The following is an 18780-nucleotide window of genomic DNA, read 5'->3' as shown; positions in this document are numbered from 1 at the left end:
TGGAGCAGACACTGGGAGTCTGTGGTTGGACACTTGGCCTGGTTCAGCCCCTGCCTGGAGCTGGGATGAGAGCAGACGGACTCTGGGACTCTGGAGGCTCTCTCAGCCCCATATGATGCCATACCCGGAGCTTACAGCAACGTGCAAGCATTCATTCACCTGCACTTGCAGCAGCCCCTTGCTGCCTGTGCCCATTTGACAGATGGGTACACTGTGGCAGAGCCATAAGCCAAGCAGCCCCAGCTGCCTGGTTCCCTTCTTGGACTCCTGGCTGCTGGTTGTGGGAGATGGGTCCAGAAAGCAATGGGATAGAGCCTAGTCAGGCCTTCATACAAGCAGAGGTCAGATGGTGGGTTGGGCTGGATTTATCTCTGTGGCCTGCTTGATACTATATAGGCATCTGAGTACACAGCAAATTTCGTTCCCACATGCAGCCTTCAATGACATTCATACTCCGGACAAGCAAGAAGCTCAGAGATCAAGGCAGCCGCACCCCATCACCTTATCTCTGCCCCCCACTTACAGAGCAGCTGGGATGCCGCACATGGGGGAGGTACACCAATGCTCATGCACGGCTCTTTCAGCCCGTGGATGTATCCTGCCTTCCAGGTGAGATGTCAGATCCGGATGCACGGGGCTGGGTCCAGGTGGTGTCCAGGAGGCATGGGTCTGGGCACTACGCCTGTGGATCCAACCCATGGACAGTCCTGCCCCATTCTAGCCCATGGGGCCAAATGGTTGAGCATCACTGCTTTAGATAAGTACTTCTCATCCTTGCTAGACCCCTTGGAAAACGCTGACTTTTAGCTTTCACTCGGTTTTTTGACTCCAAAAAAGTCCTAGAGCTGTCAGCCCCGGCCAGGCAGGCTTGTGACACTCTGGGTTCCTATTGGAAATCTCCAGCTTTCTCACCATGCTAATACTGCGCAGAGCCCACAGCACCCTTAAAAGGATCTCACAGCAGCCCTGGGTGCTACAACACTCAGTTAAGTATCCTTGTTTTAGATAGTCATCTTTGCAAGGGAGTCCCGTTCCTGTCCACTGTGAACCCTTCTGCTCCAGGCTGCATTTCAGCACAGAATGAAGACAGAGCCTGGGCACCTGTAGGGCCCCTATGATGTTAGCATGTGAATGCATGGTTGGATGAAGGGGTTCCTTCCTATATATCCTCAAGATCCTCCAGCACAGCAAGGCAGCACCAGCATCCTGGTGGGAGAGAACTGAGGTTAAGCGGTGGGGACACAGTCTTCTAAGAGATTGATGGCAGGGATATCACTGGATGCCAAGTTTTCCCAAGGCAGGGATTCTCAACTGTGGCACCATGGGGTGCCTTGAGATCCTTTCACACAGCGTTAGCAGTCAGATGTACAGATGTGATGGATGGGATCAACTCGGAGACTGCAAATGGGAATAGATAGGATCACAAACAACCTGCCCTGCTGGGGACTGGCTGGGCTCTTTGCAAGAGAAAGCTCACTCCATTATTTTTCCAGAGTTAAGAAATAAGTGAAAATCCAGAGTCGGTGTTTTCTGAGGCGGGGGGGAGGGGGGGGATTGGAGTTATGGAAGGCCAAGAACCACGGCCCTTTGGCCTAAACAAGCTTAAATCATACACACGTGGATGCACATACCCGCACACGTGCATGCTTGCACATACATACACACACATGTGGAGGGAGGCCCTTTTCCTGAACCTGGCACCAGTGCGCTGTGTGCAAGACCTGAAACCCAGACCCACAGGCTTTAAGACCATGTCAAGCAAAAGACACAGCATCCTTGTGATCCCAAGCCCTATGGGACCACCGGGCCCAGCCTCGCGTGGCCCCTGCTCAGATCACTCTCTGCCTCAGCTGTGAGAAACATGGAAGGAGCCAAATGCTTTGGCTTCCCTCCGGCTCTGACCTGTGGCCAGATCCCTGCCGTGAAACCCTGCGTGTGGACACGAGTATTTAAGGCATTGAGACCGTTGGCAGGGGCCGGGCTGGAGCTGCCTGGGAGAGCCACCTTAAAAGCGGCCGCTGCCTGCCGGGCTATTGTGGAGTGGTGCAGGGCTGAGCTCCAGTGTGGAGTGGAAGGGGGGTGAGATCAAGTCACTCCTGGAGCTGGAGCCAGCCAAGGTCCCGGGACGACCTCACTGCCTAGACCTAGTCCTCTGGAAACCAGCAGCATTTGAGACTCTCGGAGCCACCTGCCAGGGCTGGGGGAGCTGGAAGATGCTGGTGGCTTTGCTCTTGCTGCAAGGAGCATCGCAGGTGGTGGCTGGAGGCAGCAGTAAGTGCCTGGGGCAGGAAGGGCACCTTCATCCCCTTGCTTAGCCTCGTCCCATGCAGATTTGCAGGATGGGGCTTTCTCGCCTATGGTTCTCGAATGATTAATGGATTTGGAATTGATTTGGCTGATTCAGCTTGGAATACAAAAAAATTTCCTAAATAAGATGGGGCTTTCTCGCTTTTGCAATGGGGCTCCCATTCCAGTCCCCACCCCGCTGTCCCCCGTCCCCCCACCCTGCTGGGCTCTTTGCCCTTGTACGTGGGTCACTTGAGACCAGACTGCCTTGATAAATGGCCTGACAGGAGCTCCTTTGGTAGCAGCGTGGAGCTGGGAGCCTGGGGGGAACCCTCAAAGTTTGGATAAAGGTCATAGGACCTGAGCAGGACAGTAGGACCCTGGGCTGTCAGTGCGGGGAGTTGGGGGGGCAGGATCTGGCTCTGGGGCTTGGAGACACAGACCCCATGGAGCTGAGACACTTCCCTGAGTCCCCTCTCTGCACCCCTGCCACAGTGCAATGGCTGCACGTTTCTTCCATGCCAAGTCTGTGCTGGTTTTATTCTTCCAGCCGCCACGTTTGCAGTGCTCTGTGTAAGGGGGGTGGGGGGGTTGAAGCCAAACACCGCCCCCCCCCCATCTCACTAGCATCTCGGCTCCCCTCTGCCCAGCCAGGGTCCCTGTCACGCACAGCGCTGGGTGTCCGGGCTCCACAGGAGATGGGGGAGTTTGCAGCCTCCTTCAGGATTGGGGCTGGGGAAAGCTCAAGGGGCCTTGGTGCTGTGGGATGGAGAGAAAGGTGCCAGCGTGGACCTTTTATCTCCCCTCTCTCAGCTGCAATGGGGGAAGCTTTGCAAAGGGAAGGGGAAAGGGAAAGGAAACATGTGAACCCCCAGATTGCCTGGACAGTGCTGTTCCCCACGGGATCTCTTTGAGTTTTCAAGTGGAGAGGAAGGGCCAGGAACAGCCAGGGTCAGAGCACTGGGGCTGCACGGGGGGAACACAGCCCTGTCACTTGTCCCGTGTGGGCGCGATGGGACAGACTCCACTGCACAGGCCCCGCAGAGGCAGCTGGGGCAGCCCTGAAGTCTAAAACCTCCTAAACCTCATGCTTTCTCAGAGCAAGACCTATCAGGGATGGCCTGTGCAACGTGCCTTGCTGACTTCCTCATCTACTTCCCGTCTCAAACAGCTGGGACGGGGAGGTGGAGAGCTCCAGCACTGGGTGCAGGGGGGTGCATCAGCCAAACCCTGGGCAGACGGGGGGCCCTTGGGGGTCATCCCCCGGCCCTGCCCTTTGCTTCCCAGCCGACCAGAACCCCATGGCAGCTGCCTCGACAAGGAGCTGCCCCACACCCCCATCTGCTCAGACAGAGCCGGGCTGGAGGATTCATTTCGGTTCCAGTCCCAGCGGGGATCAGATCTCAGCTGCAGGAGCTGATGCCCTTTCAGCTGGGAACGCTTAATCCTGGTCCCCAGCTCCCCCCCCTTCCACCTGCACTGTCCAAGACAGAGGGGCCAGGGGCTCAGGCGGAGCTGGCCCCAGCTACTCCTACTCCAAGTCCTGCCTTCCCTATCCAGCCAAGGGAGCTGCGACGGAGGCACTGCGGGGTTCACTCCCAGCTCCCTGAGGACATGCTGACCTCTTCCTAGGAGCCAACCACCCGGGCAGGGAGCCTAGGAGACAAAAGCCGAGGTAGCGCCAAGCAGGCCAGGACTGAGCTAGCCTCCCCCCTGCAAGTCTGGGTGCTTGAAGCCCATCTACAGGGCTCCTGGTCCCCCAGTGCAGTGGGATGCGGGTGCTTCTGGGGTGGAACCCGGCAGGCCTTTAATAGCCGGGTCAGAGTGCAGGAGACGGAGCGAGGTTAGAGGAAGGGCTAGGGTCTAAATCCTCGGGGCCTAGGAGGTTTGGGCTCACAGAGTCTGCAAATCACAGACCCCCACTCATACATTCAGGGATGTGGCTGTTTCGGGGGGCGGGGGGGTCACAGATCATTATAGGATGCTGGTAGGGAATAGTGCTGACTTGGGGCTGGTTGTGCTGACTAAGTGCCTCTGTCTGCTTGCCTTGCAGAGTCCCACTGGACATATGCAGGTAAGGCGGCCGCCCCGGGCCCGTCCCACTGAGGAAACACTCATGGCAGGACCCTGAATAGGACCCTGCAGTTCTGCACAGACTGTTGCTCTAACCACTCAGCCAGGCTCCCAGCCAGAGCAGGAAACAGAGCCCCCAAGTCCTGAGCACTGGGCTCCTCTCCCAGCCTGTGATGGGCCCCAGGTGACCTGAGAAGACCCTGAGCAGGCAGGGGCTGGTTCTTCGGGAGCTCAGGACATGCAAGTTCTCCTGCGCCTCGGGGCTGGGCCCAGGTGCCCCTGTGGGGGATCAGTGGGTCAGTCCAGGACGCCTGGGTTCTCTCCCAAGAGCTGGGGGGCAGGGGGGGCAGGTCGGGACTCCTGGGTTCCCAGCTCCAATGGGTGCTTTGTGCTCCCGGGCCCTTTACATAACACGGAGCAGCGTCAACTGCAGCCCCGGCTCCCAGCTGCATTCCTGCCCACCCAACATCCAATTAGCCCAGCGCAGCCTGGCACGGCGGATCCCCTGGCCTCTGTAATCCGCACCTAAGAGGCCTTGTGGCCATGAGCTGATGCCAGGGGCGCGTGATCCAGCCCAGCCTCCACCCCGCTGGGATCCTGCACTGCCTCCTCCACCACTGACCCCCCCAGCAACCTTGGGCACATCATTTAGCCTTACCATGCCCCAGCCACTTGCCTCACAGCAGGTTGGGGGCACAAATGATCAACTTCATGGCTTGATGCCTGCTGCTGCAGTGTGGATGCTGCTGCCCCAGGAGAGCTCAGAGCTGAATTTGGCTTTGGTGCATCTCCACTGAGGAGTGTCTGACCTTAGCCGCTCTGTGCCAGCACTTACTAAGCCCCCCCAAGGGAGCCCCTCCAGGCTGTCCTCCACCTGCCCCCTCCCCATGTGGCTGGCAGGAGTCCAGGGAGGCACTGAGCAGGGCTGGCTCTGGCTGGCGTATCCCATCAGCAGGGCCTTTCTTTCCCTAGTAACTTCAGCTTGGGGCCAGGGTGGAAGACAATGACGAGGGCTGCAGAGAAGCCACTGCCTTTATTTGTGCTTCCCCGCTCGGAAAAAATGTTTCCAGCCAACTCATTCTTGTGGCGCGGGACCATTCACATGCTAATGCCAGGCCCAGCTGGGTCAGGAGGCCTGAGCTGTTGGTTCAGGCCACCCCAGAGGGAGTCGAGAGCCTTTTGGCAGCTCAGCAGAGTCCCTTTATTCCTGTTGGGGGAAGTGAATCGGACAGGGGCGCATTTAAAAGGACAGCGCATAAAGTGCTCCCTATGCCCCTGGTTAGAGTCAGCTGCATTTAGATCCCAGCGACTCCTGGCCATGTCCTCCAAGTGTCTGCAGCAGGGCATGAGGTGTCCAAACCCCCAGGGCCTAGGAGGTTTGGGTGCACAGAGAATGCAAATTACCTCTGCACCCCTGTCCTCTGGCTCTGCTCCCCTGCATACAGGTGAAGTGACTTGCTCAAGGCTGCTCTGGGCATCAGTAGCAGAGCTGGAGCTCCTGAATCCCAACCCTGGCTGACTTCCCTCCACCCCTTTCCAGCGTGGAGGCAGGTTGGCCTGAGATTCGGGGAGACACAAGCGAGAGGGAGGTGATGAGCTTGGAGGGGTACAACCAGGAGCAGGGAACTGGGGGCTGTGTGCCCAGCTGGGGGAGCGGAGAGGGGTCTAGCGGTTAGAGCTGGTGGGGCTGGGAGCCAGGACCCCGGGGCTGTGCGCCCTGCCCTGAGTGACTCAGATCATCTCAGCCACCACCTGCGCTGCTCAGATGCCTCTAGGGGGTTGAGCTGGGAGACCCCCAGCTCCTGCCAAAGGGGAGGGGGCTCTGAGGCAACCCTGTCTCCCCCTGAACTTGTCCGTGACCCACTGCCTCTGTCTCCAGGTCCCTATGGCAAGGAGCACTGGGAGGCTGACTTCCCGGATTGTGGGGGCACAGCCCAATCCCCTATTGACATCCAGACGGGGGCCACACAGCATGACCCCTCCCTGCCACCCGTCCTGCTCCTGGGGTATGGGAGCCTCTGGGATGGCACCTTCACCCTCCACAACAACGGCCATACAGGTGAGAAGGGGACATCCCAGGGGGCCCAGCTAGGCTGGATCCCTGCTGCCTTCCCTTCCCCTCCCAGCTCCCCAGCAGAGACAGCCTGACAGCCCCCCAGCCCCTGCAGTAACGCCCCTGCTTGCCCCCGCAGTGAAGATATCACTGCCCCCCACCATGACTCTGCAGGGGCTGCCGTGGGTGTGCACGGCCGTCCAGCTGCACTTGCACTGGGGCCGGCAGGGCCAGGCCAGGGGGTCCGAGCACCGGCTGGATGGCGAGGCGGCATCTGCGGAGGTGAACGGGGCTGGGGCCAGGGGTCAAGGATGGGACTAAGGTTGGGGAGGAGGAGGAGGAGGAGGAGGAGGAAGGCCCTGGGAGCATCTGGTTGGGGAAAGCAGTGACCCCCCTAGTCTAGACAGCAGCATTTACTGCCCCCCTGAAGCCCTCCTGGGTGGGACAGGAGCTGTGAGGAATCCCAGCCGGATGCCGGGGTACCTGGTTCAACTCCAACCCCCTGCCACAGCCCAGAGCCACTCAGGGTCCCATCCATCCATGGGCTCTGCCCCCAGGGGAGAAAGGGAGGAAGAAGGAGGGCCCGGTGCCTGCGGGGGAGGGGCGGGTGCTTGGCACCACCCAGGGTCCAGCCTCATGGGTCCACTGAGGGGAGGGGAATCCCAAGGCCGTGTCCCAGTTCAGGCACTGTGAGCCCCAGACACCTGGCTACTGGGTGACCTCGGGCAGGTGTCCTGCTCCTGCTCTCTGCCCCACAGCTGCACGTGGTGCACTACAATTCGGAGACCTATGCCAACCTGAGCCAGGCCCAGCACCAGGCTGATGGGCTGGCCGTGCTGGGCATCCTCATCGAGGTGAGTCCCCGTCCCTCTGGGGAGGAAGGGGCAGGAGGGTGGGTGCCTTGGGGATGATGCTGGGCCTGGAGCAGAGGGGCCAGGGTATGGCCCCGTTGCCCCTGAGGGACCCGGGGATAAGCACAGAGGAATGGATCCCCCCAGCCTGGCAGAGCATCAGCCCTGCCCTGGGGGTCATTGATCTGATCAGAGCAGGGGCTCCTGCTGCAGTCGGGAGGAGGGTCCCAGGGAGCTCAGAGCCCACACCGGGAGCTGCACCCAGCTGGTCCGACAGCCCCTGGTGCCAGCTCTGGGGACAGGCAAAGCTCATTAGCAAGAGCTTGTTACAGAAGCTCCATACAGGCAAGGCCCCCCGGGCCCCAGGCTGCTCCCCTGGCCTTGCTGGGGTGGAAAACAGGCCTGGATTTCCGGTCTCCGTTCTTGCCACAGGCTGGCGATGTGCCCAACCCTGCCTATGATAACATCCTCCGTCACCTGGATAGCATCCAGCATGCAGGTGGGGGCATGGGCTGGGCTGTTGGGGCTGGGGAAGGGGAGGAAGCTCAGCAGAGGGGTTGCAGGTATGGGGAGGTCTGGGATGTGAGGCCTCAGGGCAGGGCTGGGCCGGCCTATGCATGGACATACTCATGGGATGGCTGAAGTCCAAGGGGTTTCATCCCCCAGGCCAGATCTAGACCCACTTCTAGCTGGAGGGGTGACACAGCCGTCACCAGCCCCCCCAGCCCATGCAAGTCCCCACTGGTGCTTTGTGCCCTGGATTTCAGCTGCATGAACTCCTGGCCCCTCCAAGGCCCCTGTAGGCACGACATCCGCCAGTCATTCATCCAGTTCTTGGCACCTCAGAGCCACCACATGCCCAGAGGAATTGCAGCATGTCCTCAGCACCAGGGAACCCACACCCAGGGCCTGGGGCTGGTACCCAGATCCCTTCCCTGATGCCTACCCCACTCCACCCCACCAGGCCAGAGCGTCTCCATCCCAGCCTTCGACGTGGGCGAGCTGCTGCCACGGAGGCTGGGGCACTTCTACCGCTACAACGGGTCGCTGACTACCCCGCCCTGCCTGCAGAGCGTGCTCTGGACCATCTTCCACCAGCGTGTCCGCATCTCCAGTGCCCAGGTACTGGAGCAAGGGGAACAGTGCCTGGGTGATTGGGTGGGGGGGCACCCACTGTGGGCCAGGGAGAGCCCCTGGAGGTGCAGCATCCATGTCACAACTGATTCCCTTTTCCAGCTGCAGCAACTGCAGCAGACGCTCTTCTCCACGGAGCTGGGGAGCCCCCACCCGCAGCCCCTGCTGGACAATTTCCGGGAGCCCCAGCCATTGAATGACAGGCTGGTGCTGGCCTCCTTCCCCGTGGGTGAGTGCTGGGGCAGCCTTGGGGAGTTTTGGTGGCGGGGTAGAAAATGTGGAGCCCTGACCTGGCACCTCCAAGGCAGGATCTGGCCGCATGGGCCTCCAGAGCTTCCAAGTTTTTCTAGGGGCTCCCAGCCCAGTTGTGCTCAGACATGTCCTGAGCCCCTTACTGCCTTGGGCTGGTGGGAATTCTCCCAACATGAGCCCCTCACCACGTCTCCTCTCTTGCAGGTCCCACGGGCTACAGCACAGGTGAGGCTCTGTCGGGTATGAATGAGGGGAGGGACACAGCTGGTGAGAGGCTCTGGGAAATGGGACCACCAGACTCTGGGTTTGCTGCTCTGGGTCCCATCTGCCCCCCACAGACTCACCCCAGACCTTTCCCATCACCCCAGCCTGAGCGTACCTCTGACCCATCTGCTTCCTCCTTTACTGGCACAGGAGAGATTGTCGCCATCATTTTCGGCGTCCTGGTCGGGTGTCTCGGTGTTGGCTTTGCTGCCCACTTTGTGGCGAAGAGGATACGGTGAGGGGCTGCAGAGAGGAGAGTTGAGGGCCATCCTGGGTTGGGGGTGGCACAGAGCTACCCTGGAGTTGAGCAGGGCAGCAAGGATCTCCCAGCTGAGATGCAATCAGAGCCTGGAGGAGCTCCAGGCTCCACCGGCCTCAGCTGATGTCCCAGACACCAAGCTCATCCCCTGCTGCAGAGCATCAGCCTAGCAATGGGAGCCGGAGCTGGCCCCAGCTGCTCTAAATCACCGGCTCAGGGGCTGGCAATGGGGAGCAGCAGGTGGGAGCCCTGGCATGGCCCAGCTTGCCCTGGCCTAGCCCAAGGGGGGGCAAATTAGGGAGGGGGATTGGGGCTCCCCATCCCACACACACCCATCTCTTCCCCCCAAGCTAGGATGAAGAGGCGCCGGGAGCAGGACGTTGTGTTCAAATCCTCCTCCAGGCGCGTGACGGTGGGCTAGGGATGTTGCGCCTGAGCCCCGCGGATGCCACCCCTCCCACTCTAACGCTTCTGCCCTGAGGCGGAGGCATGGACAGCACAGCGGGAGCAGAGGTGGAGCACTGCCCCTGCCACTGCCTGGGGGAGCAGCCAGTGTGTGATGAGTTCGGCAGGTCTTAGCCCAGGAGAACATGGCCCCATCCTGCCAGCCCACAGTCACAGCTGGTGGTGACCAAGCCCCGTGGCTCTGGGGGTGCCACTGAACCCACAAGGCAGGGGGTCCAGGTAGATTTCGGGCACAGCTGGACCAGGCCCCAGATCTGCCATGATGCTCCACATGTAGCACACTACTCAGTGGCCCCCCTGCCTGCGTCACAAATATGCCGCTGGCACTGGGGGCCAGGTCTGGAAATAAACCCTCTCCCCAGATCAGCCTGGAGTTGCTGTACTTTGTGGGGCTGCTAGGAAGCTGGGGGAGGAGGGAATTGCCTTTCTCACCACCCCCCCCACCCCAAGTGAGGAGCTGAGGCTGCAGGGGCTGGGGGATGTGCCAGGTGAGGGGGCACTTGAGCATGCACCAGCCCTCCTCTGGGCCTGCCCCAGGATGAAGCCACCAAGGTCCCACTTTGAGAAGAGTTTAAAGGCTTAGGGGAAACCCAGGAGATTTAGGGTCTTCAAGCACTTTTTGGCCAGGGTCGTCTTGTCCTCCCTTCCAGCCTGAGCATCCAAACAAGCCCCAGAGACAGAAGGGGGGAGGCAAGGGCCAGACCCTACCCCTGGTCATGGCACAACATGCTGCTGGCTGCAGGCCCAGGACTCCTGGGTTCCTGCAGGGGGTTTCCAGGGACTGGCTGTCATGTCTTGGGGTGCAGAAGCTACCCCCTTTCCCCAGTGCAGCCTCTTCCAGCCAGGGACCTTCGTGCTCATTGTTCCCCAGGCATGACTCCAGCAGTCCAGACCACGCTCCCTCCAGCGCAGCCCCCTCTCTGGCATCCTGGGATTAGCCGGGGGAGCCAGTTGGTGGAGGCTGTCACAGCGCATTATGATCATGGAAGTCTGGACTGGGGGCTGCTTTGATCTCTGGGAGGAAAACACTGCCTGGGCACCGGGCTTCCATGTCCAACAGCTTGCAAGAGACTGGAAAGACAGACCCTCCCCATCCTGCTGAGAGCCCTAGCACCCCCCCAGTCATTTCCTTCCTGCAGACCTGGGGACTGCAGCAGCACCCTTGGGGGGTGGGTAAAGGTCATGCAGGGCCTAGCTAGCTCCAAGGCTGCAGGATGGCACAGGGGCAGCTGGAGGCCTGGGGTTGCAACTGGGCACAACAAAGGGGTCAGAGAAGGGCTATGATGCAGCAACTGCTCTCCACAGAGCCAGGTAGGTTGCATCTTTCCACCCATTGCCCCCTTGGTGCCAGGGGACCCCAGAGGCAGCTGTGCCCATCTCAGATGCCTTGTGATATGGCCAGTTTGGTGGTGGGGGCAGGGGGGGAAGAGACCTCTCAGGCCTCTGCCTGAGCATCCCACAGCCAGGGGATTTATCCAGGGGCGCGTAGAAAGGGCCGTGGCACCAAGCAGGCACAGGCACAGGCACATCAATTCTGATGCACGGATGACACAGGGTCCCTGCACAGTTGTCTCCTGTGCTAGGCTCAGGCTAGCCCTGGGGTGAAGGGAAGAGGCAGCTCCCACCAGTGCCAGCCCAGTCCCTACTGGTTGTGCCCAGGGTCCTGCTGGGGCCATGGTAGGTCACAGGGCACCCTCTGGTGACTGCCAGTATTGTATCAGTCTGCTCTGATACAAGCCTCTGCTCTTGCTAATAAGGTACTTCTCCCCCCCACAGTCCATGGGGGAAGTAGCATATTCCCCATCCAAGCATGTAGTCAAATCACTTTATTTCAGATCCAAAACAGTAGTTTAAAACCCTCATGTTACAGCAACCATGAGCTTTCTTTCCATACTGACAGTAACAGCACACATACCAGTCAGGACTGCAGGGTTTTTAAGATGGGCCACTGCCAGCCTGCTGCCTCTTTCCTGCCCCCCATGCTGGGAGGAGGCAACTGGTTTGATCGGTTTTAGCCCTAGAAAGCAGCAGCATCCAAACACTTTCCCCAGCCTCTGGGGCAAGGTTGCAGTCACAGGGACAGCAGTACCAAGGTTTGAGTGGCAGCTGTGACCCACACACCCCTCTGCCATCCAGATCTTTGTCTTGGGTCTAGGGTGACCAGCACCTCCCATCCCCAGATGGGCAATCTCTCAGCTACAAGCCCAGCTGTGGAGTAGGGCTCTGCCCCATGGCTTCACCCCGCCCCCCCAAGCTGCAGCGCCAGAGGCTTGCTGTAATGTTCCTAGATCAGCAGGGCACCCTCAGGGCACAGCCCTGGGAGCAGGGCTGTGGCTGAGCTCAGAACAGGCCCTCTGGGGAAAGTACTCCCTGTGGAGGGGTTAGAAGATCCCCACCAGCTCTGTCAGCCACAGCACTGCTCCAGCAGCGCGCAGGCCTTGAGTACCCGTTAGAGACATAAAAAGGAAAGCAACAGTCCTTAATGAGACCGGAGGCTCCATAGCAGCACCAGTGGGATCAGGGAGCCTCTGGGCCAGAGGCTTAGGCTGTTTCCCTGGGTACACTATAGCTCCAGGGATCCAGTGTAGAGCCAACAGGGCACTGCGCGACCCTGGCAGCCCCTTCCCTGCTGCAGCTACTCCCCACCACCGGGAGCAGGGCACTTGAGGTGTTAGCAGGAGTTTCCAGCAGGCAGGACTCCGGGCGGAGCAGGACACTTAGTCCTCGACGGGGACCTGCAGCGCTGAGTACACCATCACGCGGCTGTTCTCTTCCTCCTTACCTGCAAGGCAAGGGCAGGAGTCATGGGCTGGGCCAGGCCTGGGCTGAGCCAGTGGCAGCTTGGGTGGCCAAGGTGGGGGAGGGTGGTGACAGGCAAGGAACCCTTCCATTTGCAGGGCACGGGGGCACCAGGGCTCTGTAGAAGCCCCCATGGGGGAGGTCTGAGATCAGTAGAAGCCATGTGGTGACAGTGACTGGCACACGCCAGCCTCTTTGCTGGGCATCATGGCAGAAACCATGGAGACTCCTTAACCCTCTGGGATAGAGCCAAGGCTGCCTGTCCCCGTGTGCCCCCCCACAAGGGGCACATGGCAGGTGGGAACAGCCAGGAGCCATCCCAAGGCAAACTAAAAACCACCCTTCTCCCCAGAGCATTGCCACCTGAGCCCAAACAGTGATGGAGTATGGGCCCTCCCTGCACCTTGGTATCACACATCTGAGCCCTGGGACGGCTGCCCCCCCAGTGCCCCTCCCCACAAGCCCTCTCAGCCCAGCCCCTTTGGACAAGCAAGTGTCACAAAGGCTCCAGGACTAGAGTGAGGATCAAGCACCTTGTAATGAGGGTTTCCACCTGCCCCCCAAGCTCCCTGGCACATTACCCGCCCGGGAGGAGGCTGGTGGGTCCTTACAGGGGAGGCACAGGAGGATGGTGCGGAGGGAACCACCAGCTGTGAAGAAGGCCCAGACGCCCATGGAGATGGTGATGATGTAGATGGGCACGAGGCTGGCTTCGTACCAGGGGTTCAGGAACGTCTGGGGGAGATGGAGGGAGTGAGCCAGGCACTGCTCCCAACCCCCATGGCAGCATTGCCCCTGACCCCACACATCTCTGCTGGCAGGGTTCAATGCCAGCAACTGACCCCAGGTCACACCTGAAGGAAAGAATCCCTTAGCAAGCTGACTCCAGCAGTGCAGAGCAGCACTAACCCCAGCTGCACCTCACTCAGGAGCTCTGTGGCCAACAGGCTGCCTCTCTGGGGAGCCCTACAGCTTGCCTGAGCTTCCTCAAGCCCCCTGCACATCAGAACAGGTTACCTTGGGGTGATGAAGACCTGTCTTGGCCCATGTCTCTGAAGTAGCCAACACAAAGGGGTCAGATGTTTTAGTGTTGCTGTCACAGACCAGCATAGCCCCTCCCCTCTACTTCTCTAGATTTGCTAACCCAGCAGCTACTCTCCACAAAGTACAGACCAGCCACCCTGTCATGGGGACCACACTGTCAACTGTCACCATGGGGCCTGCTCCTTCAAGCTCACTTACCAGCCCGGATGTGACGAGGTGACTGGCAACCACCAGACCCAGGGACCAGAACCGGCGCTTTTCACAGGCATCGAAGAAAATCACCCCCCAGAAGGTATGCAGAAAGACCACTGCCATGGTCAGGAAGGCTGGGGGAGAGACAGGGGACTGAACCACAGTAAAGTAGCTTGTGGCTGGCTTTCCTTCTACAGCCCCTTCACCCACCACTACAATATATAGCCCTACCAGCCCTGGAGTGGAGGGTCACAGCTCCCTGAATTGGAATGACTGCTCCAGATGAAGCTAGGAAGGAGGAATCTGGGGCCAGAACCCAGACCTAAAGGAAAGTGCCTTGGGACCATCAGTGACTGTAAGCCACTGGAGGGTGGAGAGTTACAGCTGGGCTGGAGGAGGGGTTCCCACATGGAACCTCTAGCTGTCCAAGTATGGCTGCATGGATCTGTGTCATGGCAGCTTCCCCCATTTGTTCCCTTAGGAGTCTCCATGCACTTTCTGTTTGTGGAAAGGTTGAGCAAACCTGGCAGGCAGCCAGGAACTGATTGTTCAGGGGAGGGAAGAGACAGGGTAGGAGCATGAGGTCTTCCAGCAAGGTCACCAGCAGAGTCAGACTGGGCGCAGGTGACAGCAGGCGAACCAGGATTTTGCCCCAGGACTCTAGCCAACAGTGCCCTTCTCTCCCTGCTGCCTCTGAAGCTGGAGTTTGCAATGACTCCTAATTCTCTGCCAGCCTTAATCCATCTCTTCTGGCTTTGCTCATTCCCAGATGTCCATGGCTAGATGCCAGACAGCTCCAGCATGATGGCTTTGCCCTGCATTCTGGGCCCAGCTGCAATATCTGGGGACTGCACTAGAGCTAGAGGGAAGAGAAGGCTACTAGGGGTGCCCCCTCCCATCCCCATCCCTGCTGTATTAGGCTGGAGCAAGCCTGAAACTCACAAACTCCTTACCGGAAGTGATGAAGTAGTATGGTGAGTCTCCATGGATCCCGATGATGCCTGGGCCTATGGAGTCCGCCAGGATGTTAATGACTGAGAAGACGCCACTGATGATCCCAAAGGACAGACCTGACACTGCAGGGGGTGGGGGGAGGTGGGGAGGGAAGAGGACAGTGATTGCAGCTGGAATTAAGTGATGGCCATGCTGCATACTGCACTGGGCTCCACCCCGACAGGCACAGAATCACTTCCCTGATACCTTCCCACAATTCTCCAAATTTGTCATGAGGAGGTGGATGTGTCATGCAGAGATGCTCAGCAAATTCAGTGCTGTGCTGTGTTCAAGGCATTTTGGGGTGTGCAGGAGGCAGCTACAATGCAAGCATGCACCAAGACTACATGCAGGCAGTGGCAGCCAGAACAGGGATCCATCCCAGGGAGTTAGCAATGGTGCCAACATGCCACCTATTGTAGCCCAGGCCTCTGCTTAGGTTTTGTTGAATGCCCTGCCCCAGCCACAAATTAAGGGAAGAGAGAGGCAGGAGGGATAAAGACATGGGAGGGCAGGGAAAGGGCATTCTGTTCTGCTTCAGCATCACATTACCCCCAGCACCAAAAAACCTTGCATCTACAGCAGGGCACATGTGGAGGGATCAGCCCACTACCTTAGGGGAGCACAGGCCCCTGCCCAGCTGCTCACTCACCATAAGCCATCTGCTTGAGGGAGATGGGGGAGCGCCCGTCCTCGCTGATCATGGCCAAGCCTTCATCCGCCTTCCTGGGGTTAGAGAAGGAAGAGCGAGGCTGAATGCATGGGCTGGAGGCAAGAGGCATTTCTCCTGAAGTGGCACCTACCAGGGCAATCAAGGAGCAAGGGAGGAAGGGAATTCACAGAATGACTCTTCCCCCCACCACACCTGTTGCGTCATCCAGCACAATTGCTGCCACTTTCTGCTGCTAGCAACAAGCCCAGGTCCCACCCAGCTTCTCATCTGAGGATTTCAGGACATCCTACAAAGGAGACTAGCACTGGTCTGCCCATGTCATGGAGTTGGGGGTGGGGGAGCAGTCTGCCTGACAGGTTCTTACTTGAGCAGCTTGAAATAGGCAAATCTGAATGCTTCCTGTAGCAGAACAGACACAGCAGCCCCAAAGACCAGCAGGCCATACTGCAGCTTGGAGTCCTCTGGATCGCTGAGATGCATTGAAATGAACCAGATCAGGGAAGCCAGGAGCAAGGAGACAAGCCAGAAAAATGCCCTGTGGGGAAGAAGAAAGGCGACGTGGGTTGAACCATGGGTTGCTGCCGCCTCTGGGGCTCTTGGGTGTGTCATGTGCTGGGTGAGGGAAGTTTGTAATCTAATCAAGCTCCCACACGTCAGGCTGGTCACATGCAGAAGCATGTAGGAAGTATGCGGTCTTGCAGATTTGGAGTCAGGCGGACTAGATTTCATGTTCACACTGGAAATTGTGTCACTTATTGCCTTTAGGAGGCAGTCACCAGGGAAGACACCAACTATCATCACCTTCAAGTCACAAGCACATGCGTCTCTTACCTATGCCTGTCCCAGAAAGGGTACACACACTAGCATGTACCAGTATCAAGCTGCTTGGCTCTCCATTGTTTGCTTAAATACCAAATCCCTTATGTTCATTATGAGTCATGACACATGGTGCTATCAGCTGCAACAGACCGACTGGAGTGGGTCCGACTGCATAGCCCAAGGAGTGGGTCCAGGCAGACCTAGTGCTGAAGTCTAGCTGGAAAAATTATTTATTCATCATGGAAAGGAAGTAACCCATCCCCCAGCCAGGCTGCTCCTCTGTTCCCTTTCCATGGTGGTTCCAGTCACAGGACCTCTGAGAACTTTTCCTGACTTCTAGATCAAGCAGAAGAGACTCGTGCACTTCAATGCAGAGCTCCACGTTCACATCCGGCTGGTGGCAACAGTTGCAAAGGAGATGTGTTACAGGGCCAGCTAAAGACCAACATAACACAGAACTGACTAAGGGCAAGATGCAGATGGTGCTGCCCCAAGGAGATCCTGTATCTGTGGTATCATACTGAGCAATCCCTGGGCTTCAGAGCTGGAAAGGCAGCTCAAGCCAGCAGTCGCTCCATGCTGAAGGAGCTACTCTGGCACTGGTGAGGGAAGCCACCTACACAGCCCCTACAGTTCCCACACAGATTACTTCATTAAGCTGGAGCCAGGGCTGCAGCCTTGTGCTAATTGTGTCCTTTCTGGAGCATGAGGTTGCAAACTTAAACCACTCAGTGGCTGAGGAAACAGGGAAGTCACCCCCCTGACCACCAAATCCTCCCAGGAATGTTAAGCACTAACTCAGCAAGGCAGAAAACCAGAAGCCAGGAAGTGCCAGTTAGGGCTCCCAGTCTGAATGGTGAAGAACATTTTAAAGCCTTGTTTCACCTGCACCAGGGGAGGCTCAGCCCAGCTGGGGCCTGTCAGCCAGAAGCATGTGGAGAACCCCCTGCAAGAAGCCTGTCCCTCCAGAGCCTGTATGGCCAGGAGCTTCCTCAGAGCCCATCAAGCACAGGGGATGATGAGAGTATGGCCACATTCATAGAAGGCCTGGACCCAGTCTTGGAGGAAAGGGGCATCGGTAGCTATTGTGTGTGAGTGAGGGGCATGGCCTCTGCATGAGAGCTGCCCGGACCTTAGATGCCGGAGGCTGCAAGGGAGAGAGGAACAGGGGAAAACCCTGCTCAGACCCTCAGTCTCTGCTCTTGGCCACCATGTGACATAGAAGACCAGGCAAGATGGCCTGACAGTCAATGGCAACTCTTATGCTTTTAGTCATGTGGCCCCAGTGGGCAGCTCCTGGGGCGACGGCTGGGAAGAAGCCCTGCTCTGCCAGCCCTGAACTCTGCGACTTGCAGATGCCTGCCCTGAGAAATCAACCAGTGATGCAACCCCTGGGAGCAATGATGTCAGTGATGACGAGACCAGTGACCCCAGTGTACATGCACGTGTGTGTGTGTGTGTGGGGGGGGGGGGGGGAGTGTCACCTCCTAGTCACTCCCCTGACACCTGCCCAATCTCTCCCATGGCCCCAGCGCCCCCCCCCATACACACCCATGTCCCTCACCCCCACTTCTCTCTCCCTGGGCCCAGACCCCCAGCAGCACCCCAATCATGGGGCTACCCTGCAGGGAAGCCACCAGCTTCCAGGCACAGCCTGACCCTCAGACACCCCCCGCAAGAGGCTCTCTGCCCCCCTGAGGTACCCTGTGCCCCACCTCAGCTGCCTAGCCGCCCCCCACGTGCCCCCTGTCCCCCATGGGGCAGACCCCAGCCCACCCTCAGCCCTCCATGAAGCAAGACTCAGCCCCACCCCAACTGCTCACCCCCCAAACTCCTCCCACGAGTCAAATCCAAGCCCCCCCTCAGTTGCCCCCTGCCCCGCCCCGCTCACCCCGCCACCAGGATGATGACCCTGAGCGGATCGGCGGCCACCGTGAGCAGGAAGAGGGCGAAGGCGGGCCCGAAGGCAATGAAGGTGCAGCCGAAAAACACGGCTGCCCCCATGGCGCCCGGCGCCGCCGCCCCAGAGGAAACGTTCCCCCGGCTACGGAAGCCGACAAGCCCCGCCTCTCATTGGCCGGCCGCGGCGCGCTACGCTGCTGCCCACTCGCCCACCCCTCCTCATCAGGGTAGATTGTCACAGGCGCGGCTCAACCCCGCTGCACTTCCGGCGTCTCCTCCGCGGGGCATGCTGGGGGCTGTAGTTTTTTTGGGCCCGGCCGGCCCCGACAAAGCGCGGTTTCGCTAGCTACGTCGTGCGCGCGCAGCGCAAATGCTCGCGATTCACGAATCCCACGGGATAAATCACCGATTGCATGTATTTAGGGTGCAAATTAGGGACAGTTCTTTTTAAAGCCCCAACACCCGGGGGTGGTGGAACCTGTCTGTTTCCGTGATGCTGAATGAGAGCGGCAAGGCATTTTGGGGGGTGGGGGTAGTGATCTCTTTTATTGCATCCGCTGTATGGCTGGGATCAAGTTAGACGTGCTTTTGAATTAGTAGGGGGTGATCTTTTTTACTGCATGGCTGGGATCAAGTTAGATGTGCTTTTGACATTTTGGGGGGTGGGGGTAGTGATCTCTTTTATTGCATCCGCTGTATGGCTGGGATCAAGTTAGACGTG

General features: G+C 58.9%; 2 protein-coding genes across 4 annotated transcripts; one reads left to right on the top strand and one right to left on the bottom strand.

Moving 5' to 3' along the window:
* Window positions 1–2041: 2041 nt before the first annotated feature.
* Window positions 2042–9941, top strand: CA14 (carbonic anhydrase 14). The gene is made up of 11 exons (XM_090052913.1): window positions 2042–2271; window positions 4340–4360; window positions 6239–6418; window positions 6552–6694; window positions 7171–7266; window positions 7696–7762; window positions 8228–8385; window positions 8500–8626; window positions 8854–8874; window positions 9064–9148; window positions 9527–9941. The coding sequence occupies exons 1-11, from the start codon at window positions 2214–2216 to the stop codon at window positions 9591–9593; spliced, it is 1023 nt and encodes a 340-aa protein (XP_089909039.1). The 5' UTR covers window positions 2042–2213; the 3' UTR covers window positions 9594–9941.
* Window positions 9942–11448: 1507 nt separating this feature from the next.
* On the bottom strand, window positions 11449–18215 carry APH1A (aph-1A gamma-secretase subunit). Of its 3 annotated transcripts, none has more exons than XM_090054367.1 (7): window positions 18049–18215; window positions 15703–15873; window positions 15318–15391; window positions 14626–14748; window positions 13679–13806; window positions 13018–13171; window positions 11449–12419 (listed from the first exon to the last, which is right to left on the bottom strand). In XM_090054367.1, exons 1-7 carry the CDS (start codon window positions 18159–18161, stop codon window positions 12355–12357), a joined length of 828 nt encoding a protein of 275 aa, XP_089910493.1. In that variant the 5' UTR covers window positions 18162–18215; the 3' UTR covers window positions 11449–12354. The 3 variants fall into 3 exon arrangements, with proteins under 3 accessions (XP_089910493.1, XP_089910494.1, XP_089910495.1); XM_090054368.1 differs by having other exon boundaries at window positions 13048–13171; window positions 18049–18214; XM_090054369.1 differs by having other exon boundaries at window positions 15318–15464; window positions 18049–18186.
* Window positions 18216–18780: the final 565 nt, after the last annotated feature.

Source organism: Crocodylus siamensis, chromosome 6, assembly GCF_052110815.1.
Source record: "Crocodylus siamensis isolate JL-2025a chromosome 6, ASM5211081v1, whole genome shotgun sequence".
NCBI lineage: Eukaryota > Metazoa > Chordata > Crocodylia > Crocodylidae > Crocodylus > Crocodylus siamensis.
Note: the sequence above shows the minus strand (reverse complement) of the source record. Positions and strands in the feature narration are given on the sequence as shown.